Consider the following 10,212-nt stretch of genomic DNA (forward strand, 5'->3'; position numbering starts at 1 on the left):
TGGTCTTCAAAAGCTTAGCGTTCGTTAAACTTCGATGGTGTCTTGTGGGTGTATATACAATGGTAGGCCTACAAAGCAGCTATTTTTTAAAAAAATATCCAGTATTTTATCTCATTATTTAAAAAGGTTCACACATTCTCGGAAAGACAGCATTATTTTATCAAGCGCAACACTGCTCAGACAACAATGCATCATGATGGCAACACATCCCCTTCGTTTTTAATTTATTCGCTTATGTTATAAGTTTGTATCTATAGATTGTTCTGTGTCACCAATTTGAGACCGGGGTATTTTTCCAAATCTGAAAAATAAACAAATTGTGTTCAAACAACGCACATGATAGCTGACTTTAAGGAAAAAAACTCAGTATCTTAAACAATAGTCAAATCGAAATGGTCTTGACTGTCCAAGGGCTGTCGAATAAATCAAACAAAAAGATTGAAGAGCATGTTTCGTTACACACGATAATTTATCCAAAATTCACCATTTAGGGTTACTTTGTCCAAAATATTCCAGCTTCGTCGTAGTTAAAATGAAAAAGAAAATATTACCGTCCATAATCATAGTTATCATGTGCTCTTAAGCTTACACTACTCCATCTAGTATCAAGTGATTCACCTCCAATGGGTTGTCCGCTGCCTTCACCTCCGTCAGGACCTGCTGCTCCCCTTTTATCATAAATAGCATATCAAAATAATGTTAATAAGCATTTACCAACCAACCATCTAAGTATTATAAACTAAGACTACTGAAAAGAGTTCCTCGTAAGCTGTTATTCAAAACTATTTAAAAAGTTTCTCAGAAGCTGTTGTTCCCATTTATTCAAAATCTCTTATAAGCTTTTGTTGTAATTGTTTAAAAGGATCCTCAGAAGCTGGTGTTGAAAACTATTACAGACTTCCTTCAGAAGCTGGTGTTGAAAACTATTACAGACTTCCTTCAGAAGCTGTTCTAATTAAAAGGCTCCTCATAAGCTGTTTTTCGAAAATATTTTAAAAGCTCCCCAGAAGCTCCCCAAAAAACTCCTTAGCTGTTGTACACAAATATCTAAAGACCTAATCATAAGCTAATCAGAGTTTAAGCTCTAACAAAGTAAGAACTATTATTAGAGAATTAACTGTACAGCTGGCTTCTCCAGGGTCTACAGAACTTTCACTGTGTTACTAAGATTGGAACCGACCATCACCATTTGCTCCAACCAAGAGAATGTTCTCAGTGCTCCCTCCTACTGACATCATTAACCAACAAAGTAACAATATTTACCCAGCTTAATTTTTTGGCATAATATTACCTGTGTTGCCATGGCGAGTCATAGATAGTACCAGCAGCATAGATCTCTTGCGACTCTCTTCGTCTCCATCTATCATAAACATCTTCATAAAACGCTGGGTTGATAAAGGTACTGTAGATCTCTGGTTTAGCATAAATGGTACTAGTGGTATCGCTGGCTTTGCTTAGCGTGCCTTGATAAACATTATATCTCCGATCTTGGGGCGGATAGCGGTGCATGGGATTTGGTACTGGTGGAAGGGTGTCTACAGACGTCCTGGGTAATCTGTGATGTCGATCTGAAAATCTGCAAGGAAAAGTGCAATATAAATTATCCCAGGGTTGAGATCATATGACAGTATGCGATTTGTACAAGTTACTTTTATACAGAATAATTTCAGCATCATTTTCCAACAGCATTAACCAGTTAGTACGTAATGTTTTTAAACTTGATGGTTAGTCTTTTTGAATATGTTGGCAAATGAAGGGGTTTCTTTTATCAGAATATGTTTAATTTTTTAGGTAATCCAGTAGGTTTCGAAGATTGACTTTAGCTTGTATTTTTATGGGTGACAAATGACCAGATAGTCGTTATATTAATTTTATAAAATATTTCGATATTTTAATATAATAATATATTTCTATCGTTTTGCGTTACTCAACCACATTGAAAAATAGCCGCATACCTTGAAGATTTGTTACCACCTTTTCCACAGATCCATAATTTAACTAAAATGGCAATCACAACTAACAAGACCAAAGCACAGCATCCGGTTAAAATACCAATAAATAATTTAGTTGATAATGGTATAGCTGCTTCATCACCTAGTAAGATCAATGATCAAAGGATTAAGATTGAGTCAACTTATTTTGCTGTTGTTTTGGATGGTCAAGAAAGGTTACGTTAGGTTATGCAGTGTGCAATTGTAAATTGCTGATTCTGCTGAGTCGAGAATGCACACTTCAGATCATTCTCATTATGCATAAACACGCCTGTTTGATGAGCTCGATTATTTTGACTGCATATGCAATATCTTCGAATAGAAGACTTCTAAAAATGATAATTTTATGGCATACCTCTACAAGTTGGTAAACTGGAATTCCAATAACCACTTTCTTGACACAATATTACACCAGGACCATCTATAGTGGCATCTTCATCACAGCGTAATCTGACTAAGGTACCAGGTGTTCTCAAGTCTGTACTCATTGCTGCATGTGGTATGACTAACTTTGGACATTGTTTCAGTTCTGTAGTTGTGGGGATTTGGGACACTAGAATTGGATATCATCAGAGCAAAAATATACACATTTGAATGAAATAGGATTGGCAATTTCCAGAACATGAATCGGTATTAGTCCTAGTTTAGGTTCTCAGTCAGTTGAACTCATACCCAAATACGCTATTGCCTGGCATCCCCTTTACCAGCCATAACAACAATGGACTCAATACTGTATAATAGGTAATGGATATTTCGTATAATATTATATATTATTTATCGACAAATCTGAACTGTGTGGTCGTGTAAATTTACTTGTAAACAATGCTCTACAAGACTTTCAGATGAAGTATTCTCTAGTTAGCTTGGACTGGCGTTGAGCCAAATTTCTTTTATTAAATAAAGATTACCTGTGGTAGTTTGGATGATATTTTTGGTTGGGGTTGTAGGTTGAGGTAAGGTGGTTGTTGTTGGTGATGTAGTGGTTGTTGTTGATAGTGGTGTTGTCACTCGTTGGGTCGTCGTCGTTGTAGAAACAGTTGTTGTGGAGGTACTTACAGTTGTTGAGTTTTGAGAGTCAAGTGGAGTTGTGGTTTCAGACATTTTGACAACCCAGAAAAAAAATTGTTCTTACGTTTATCCCTTTGTTACATACTCATATCCAAAATTATATTTCCATAAAAGCACTGGTCTATACCGATTACAAGCTAAGTTAACACATCTCGAATCGAACACCTCAATGAAATTTACACACCCAAATATCAACACGGAAGGTGTTAGTTTCATCGATTATGACACACATATACTCATAATCTTAATTGGCAAAATATTTGATGGATAATACGTCAAAATCATACATTAATCATTTCAGTTTTGCTTGATTGATTTTCCAAGGTTCAAGTCAAAGGGGGAAACATGCCATTTTTGTAATCCATGTTAAGATGAATTTATCGGGGAAAATAATGAATATTAAAGGTCGTCAACGATGTTAATTTGGTCTTTGAAATAATCTTGAAATAGGAATTGTGCAATAGAAGTTTCCTGATACATAATTACAAATGCTCAAATACTATGAGGTTTTAAGAGGAACTCTCGTCCATCTACTGTAAATAAGGTATATTTGGGAACCTTTAAATATTTCACTATATGATAATCCTTTGAGGCACCGTCATTCGTCATCTCACGAACATTCTACGCTATTAATGATGGTAAAGGCTAATGCGAAGAACACGGGCTTCAATGAGTTTCTTATCCATCAATATTAGTGGTTTAGCTTGGGATTTTCGTTTAAAGATGAAGAACATAGCGGTTAAGATTGAGTCATTTAGTATTACATGTATATCCCAAAGGCATTTTAATTTCAATTATTTACTTATTTACCATCTGTGTAATTTATGTGTCATAAGCATGTCAACACTTGATTACTATTTGAAATTTAAATATGGGAAAAGGGCTCACATGTACTGCAGGATGGAGGGGAATTAGACAAGCCAGTCTGCTGGGAAAGGACACAAAAGGTAAAAAAAGACCATTATGAAACGTAAAATATATATTATACATGTACATATATATAAAATAATATCACATAAATTAAAATATAATATAGAAAAATAATACTATCACAGACAAATATACAGAAATATATAAAATAATAACTCAATAATATTGGACGGTAGTAATGATCGAGAATTGCACAACTTATAGTATATCGGTATAGGTTTTAAAATATAAATGAAATACATGTAGTTCAGGTTTTGGGTTTGCAATTTTGTTTTTCAACTGTCAGTAATGTTGGTCAGAGAGACTGACATGGTAAAAGTGTCTAGTCGTTTGGACGGGACGATGGTTGAGCACGTTAAAGGTTCTTGGACAGTTTGACAAATAGCGCTGTCTCGACACAGATGCATCATTGCACTCAGCATGATGACGTTGGCAGCCTTTATGGCCCCTTGACATAGTTACGCCCCTTGACATCCTGAAAATCTTTACTTGTATACAGCGGCTGTACTGTATTTTGGATTACACGCATATGCAAATTAGGCTTATAAATATTCAACATCGTTTAATTTATCATTAAAATGATGTTGGGGATAGGTAGTGTGGTTTGTGTTGTTATGTTGTAAATCGTCAACGTTTAATATAACGCTTCGAGGTTTCCATCTCTCGGAATGTTCTAAAATTATAAGAATACGTCCGGAACAAGCTCTCAAAATATCATCATTATCAATTTCTGTTCCATCTTCTTCTAGAACTAGCTTTGATGGATATCTTAATCCTAGCTTAGTTGCGCCTGGCAAATGAAAATAAACATTAAAAATTCAACTTTCGGCATTTAATCAAGGTGTGGTAGATAGGAACCTATTAAAATTCCAAGCCACTCAACAATGCAAACCGAAAGATAGCTACAAAATAGGTAATGTTATTAATTTGGGTCACAGATTGCCATACATCGGACGAAGTCATTGAATCCATGTTACATTATAGTCGTTTCTTTGTATTTACGTGTTTTACAGATCTAGATCCTCTTTCGTGCGTTTTTACAATATAACCACTGAAAACAAAAAGATCAAACACTTGGGATGCATGGCTTATTAGTGAAATAATTATTTTGATATAACTGACCTTGATCTAATATATCTTGGACTTCACTGGCAAATACATACGTTTTTACCTGTCGATCACTTGTCCAGATTTTGAACATTTTTCTAAAAAATAAAACCAACAGTAACAATTTTATTGTGCGCAATATTCAAAGACAAAGTTCTGATGCCATTAACTACCGTTATATCTCCTGCATGAATATATTTACCACGAACCCTCGCTTTTGCCACATTTATTTCGATTTAGGAAAGTACATGTAATATCATCAGAATCAGATTTATTTGTTCAATGTTTTATTATGAAGTGGTGTATACCTTGGCGTATCATTTTGTTCGATAATATTTTCTGTGTTTGAATTGGCAACATCTTCATAGAAGCTTCTTCTAGACTCCCTTCTAACTAATTCTTCTAAGGGATCTCTAATAGATATACTTTCTAATGTGCGACTTAAATGCTCCTGTCTGTAATGCATAAAACAGATGCAAAAAATTACTTAATTCATATGCATTAATATTCGCTTGATTAGATGTGATGAACCCACTGATATAGGTTTGATCCGGAAGTCGGAAAACATTTCGACAAACAATTGCACACGGATCTACTTTAACGTTAAGTATAACTATTCAGAAATTGATTTTGAATTTATTTGGCAATCAGAAAATTATTCTTGATCCATGTTGGTTCTAGTTTGGTATCTTTGACACTCAAACATTTTACATACCTTTCTCTGTTCCGACGTCGTTTATTTCTACAGTACCAAATCAAGAAAATAGTAAAGACTAATAAAACTAAAAATACTACAGAACTGAATATTGATAGTATTATTATTTCTCTCTGGGTTAGGGGTTCTGAAATACCAACAATAATAATACATGTAGTTTGAAAAGAGGGGACGAACATTTACAATTGTAAAGTTATGACAAAATGATGAGTGTAGCAGATGCAGTCATGTGCTCCGAAACAAAGGTGCTGAAATGGCGAACGGATGTAGTCGTTCGGATGGGAAAATGCAGTAAACTGACTCAGGCTGTGGGCTTCAGCGCATGTTAAAATCATTCCGAAAATTGGAAATCGAAAAAGAATTGGCTGATGCCAAAATTGGCGTTGCCAGATTTCATTAGCCAATACAATGTGATGAAAAATTCTATATAACTTAATGATGATGACGTAAATTGTTGAAACGCAGTAGGGAATCGATAATTACTAGAGGAGATTTCGGGTTGATGAATCTGGTGCAGAAGCTATTGGATATTCAATGACGAATAAAATTTCATTACGAAATTAAGCCATCGTATGTGACTTTACATAAATGGTGAAAATACAACACTGACACATTAAAATCCCAGATTAAGCTAAGAATAAAATTCGAATAATATACGTACCCATTTATTTTAAGCATATCCTTAGAGATTAGGTATATCAGAATTTTAACTCCGGTTATTCTTTTATTCAATATAAGTATTAAATGAGCTATTGATAGACTTAAGGTGTTAGTCTATTAAACAAGTCTTAACCTGTTAACAATATACAGGGCTTGATAAGAATATTAAAGGGATTGTAATGCGGTTTTCTAGCCCAATAATTTGGTTGGTTGTTAGATGACAAATTAACATCCGCTTCCAGCAAAAGCTGGTAAGTATATTTGTTGGTAGTTGTGGCAGTGGGATCTTGATCAATTGGATCTTTTAGTAACGTTTGTTGGTGTGGTAGTTGAGAAAAACTAGTATGTGTGTCGGGAACATTTATCTCCAAAAATCAAAGGGTATCTAGCAATTACGTCATTATCTGAAAGGAACATCAGACGCCAGATAATCAAAGTAGCCCAATAAAATACATTAAGTATTCCCAAATACCAAGACAAAAGCTTCTATTGAGTCCCTTTAAAACGAGACGTCTTTATGTCAATATATATATAGTAGGTTAGTTAGCCATATTATATTACCTTTATATCTGAATAAACTCTCTTTCATATTCACGCCCCAAATTAAGAGAGGGCTCGGGTGAACCCTGTAAATTTCAGGATCTAAGAGCAACTAGATTTTCAAAGATTCCCAGCAACTGGTGGTATCTCAGGGGGAATCTAATCACTCGCTGTATTAAGTCGGTATGAGCGGTTGTAACGACAGCTATAAATCGCCGCAGTTACCCCATTATTCTACATGCAAGTAAAAGCCTTGTCGACATGTCCTTATTTGATTTTAAAGAATTTTTTTTTTTAATGAAATTTTGTATTTCTTTTGTGTATACGGGGGAATCTTCCCTTCTCGATTTTGTGGTGATTAACCCTTGACCATACTTGTGTGTGGTGGTATTGAAAGGCATATTGAGTCTGTTAGCCTCATGTTTTCGGGTTCCCTCAGTTTAACTACCAGGTTTTTATCCAGATTAGTTTTACTTAACAGGGGTGGGTTGGCCCGCGGAAAGATGCGAGAACTCTGAATTGCAGGCAGGACAAAAGAGACAACATGTGCACGGCACTTCCGTAGTGTTGTTGTCTGGGCCTGGTGCCCTGTCTGAAGCGACAAGAGAAGGAAAACAGCACTGCTAAATTATTCTCTAGGACTCATTGAACGGATAAAGTTTTCGGCGATTTAAGCTGTGTTTTTATTGGTCCTGATACAATATGTCAGTTCAATCAGTTATATTTTAATTGTTTTTTTTGAAGAGAAGTTATCTCCCTTGACGTAGCTTTCGATGAAACTATTATTGGTCAGATTCAGTAACATTTGGATAAAATTGTGTTATTATTTGAAGATTTTATGAAAAGTTATCTCCCTTGACGTAGCTTTCAATAAAATTATTATTGGTCCTTATTCAGTGCACCTCACAGATAGGACTCACTACACTAATTAATTTGCCATCTTAAAACACGAAATTCCACCTTCTACAACTTTTTCCAGAAATCTCGTTGAAAGCTTTCCAATATGTCGAATGAAAGCCTGGCTAATCCTTAATGTCTCCTAAAAAATTCAATATATGATGACCATGAAAATTTTTATCTAGTCAAATTGAAAGTAGACAACTAACGGTTATACTCATCCGCTAGAGTTTGGCAGTTCACAAAACGACTATTTTTAAAATTATCCTTTTAGAATCTTTTAGACTCTCATTATCTCACCAAATCTGAAAGATAATGCAATTTCGGACATCAAATTCCAAATCCAGAATCCAAAAATAGGCATGCAAAAACCCTAAAAAGGGAGAGAGAAAGAAGATTTCTAACAATAGCCTGGCTCCAGTTACAATCATTTGCATAAAATGTTTAAGTGAGTCCTATATTATCATTTGGTTAAAATTATTTTTATGAGTTATCTCCCTTGGCGTAGCTTTCAATTAAACAAACTTCGTTTTAGTACACAAATTATGTGTCTGTTCAGCTCAGGATAGGTTAATCCATGGGTTCAGAAATTGAAATATCTTTTGACGAATTTAACTCGTTATAAATCCAGTTTCAGTCATTTCATTCAGTCACATTGACAAAATTTATAGTACGATATTTTTTGAGGAACGGGGGACAAAACCAATAAATAAGCGGAATATTACATTTGATATCATGTTGAGCTCACTGCTATCGTGTCCAGGATAATTCGGTTTGACGTTACATATAAATACTAAACTGTGAAATTACTCTTTATTTAATATGCATTAAAATTACATTGAATAAAAATACACGATTCTATAAAATACAATTGCATCAATTATATACTCAAATCATTCAATTCATATGACTAACTGGCAAGATTTGTAATTTAATACCTTAGAAATTGTCCCTGCGTTCAGTTCATACCCTAGCAAAACACCCCTGCATTCACTCCAAACAGTAGAAAAAATCCCTGCGTTCAGTTCATACACTAGAAATCATCCCTGTGTTCAATTCATACCCTCCGAAAAATCATCCCTGCGTTCAGTCCAAACCCGAGAAATTGTCTCTTAAGTTCATACCATCGACATTATCCCTGCCTTCAGTTCATACCACGGAAGTCAGTCCTGCATTCAGTTCATACCCTGGAAATCAACCCTGTCTCTTCATGCCATAGAACTCATACTCTACTTAAGTTATCCCTGTGTTCACTTCATACCTGCATTCAAGAATAAGCATACATTTTGCTTCTATAAAAACAGTTTGAGAACACATTTTGTCATGACTTCAGCTAGTTAGCTATTGATATGTAACATTCAATGATAGGCATGGTTGTCAATATCTTAATATACGTGTAATACTATTATTTAAAATAAAATATTTTATAAGCTGAATATTGCATTTGCTTTTATATCATACTATTTCATAAGTAACAATGGAGAACTTTCATTTAATACTTAGTTATATATACCCTTTCAATGCTGATTTAAACAAATTTGAAATTTAAGTCCATAAAATGTAAATGGACGATAAAAATCAAATTTGACTTTCAGGTCACCCTGTTGAACAAAATATAAATAAAATCAAAGCCATCATTCAGTTTTTGCTCCTAAGGTGCCTAGAATTAAATCCAACTGAATGCCTATATAGCCATAGATTTACAATTGGTTTACACAATATATTTTTTGACTAGGAAAACCAATCTTTGTGTAAAATAAATTGAAAAAAAATTCTGGAATGTAAAACCTATCCTTCGAATAAAAAATAAAAAATATTTTTCATTTTCAAGTGCTGATCTACAAGGCACTACAAGACTGGACCTATGATTAGAAGACCTAGTCTATATTTACTAAGGCATTTGTATATTATTATTAAACTGAATATATACTAATCATACACTATCAGAAAATATAAACCTATAGAAAATTAAAACTTAACAGCATTAAAAAAATTAGAAATAAGCTAACATAATTGAGCCAAATCAAGCATGAATTCTCTGGTTCATTGTGGAACATTTTTTTGAGGCCTGGTTGAATTTTGATAAATGGTAGTTATCCTAAAACTTCACAAAATATCAGAAAAAATTTTGTGCTATTTCAATGTAACCATAGTCTTTTCATCAAATCATAATTACAAAATTAATCACATTAAGTCACTAATTGTAGGTCAAAAAAAGGTTTTGATCAGATTAAAAAATTATATTAAATATCATTGTAACACTGGCAGTGTTGCATTTCCTGAACAGGAAATCTACAATTTTTG

At 34.0% G+C, this 10,212-nt stretch overlaps 2 protein-coding genes across 2 annotated transcripts; both read right to left on the reverse strand.

The window, feature by feature from the left end:
• Positions 1-237: 237 nt before the first annotated feature.
• Positions 238-3,092, reverse strand: LOTGIDRAFT_166185 (hypothetical protein; the record flags this gene model as incomplete). Its single annotated transcript, XM_009063236.1, has 6 exons — positions 238-301; positions 552-668; positions 1,292-1,576; positions 1,956-2,094; positions 2,347-2,544; positions 2,900-3,092. The coding sequence occupies 6 exons, from the start codon at positions 3,090-3,092 to the stop codon at positions 238-240; spliced, it is 996 nt and encodes a 331-aa protein (XP_009061484.1).
• A 1,439-nt stretch (positions 3,093-4,531) lies between these two features.
• Positions 4,532-9,225, reverse strand: LOTGIDRAFT_166186 (hypothetical protein; the record flags this gene model as incomplete). Its single annotated transcript, XM_009063237.1, has 6 exons — positions 4,532-4,779; positions 5,112-5,194; positions 5,405-5,551; positions 5,812-5,938; positions 8,209-8,213; positions 9,170-9,225. 6 exons carry the CDS (start codon positions 9,223-9,225, stop codon positions 4,532-4,534), a joined length of 666 nt encoding a protein of 221 aa, XP_009061485.1.
• Between the last annotated feature and the right edge of the window lie 987 nt (positions 9,226-10,212).

Source organism: Lottia gigantea (assembly GCF_000327385.1).
Source record: "Lottia gigantea unplaced genomic scaffold LOTGIsca_56, whole genome shotgun sequence".
NCBI classification, from domain to species: domain Eukaryota; kingdom Metazoa; phylum Mollusca; class Gastropoda; family Lottiidae; genus Lottia; species Lottia gigantea.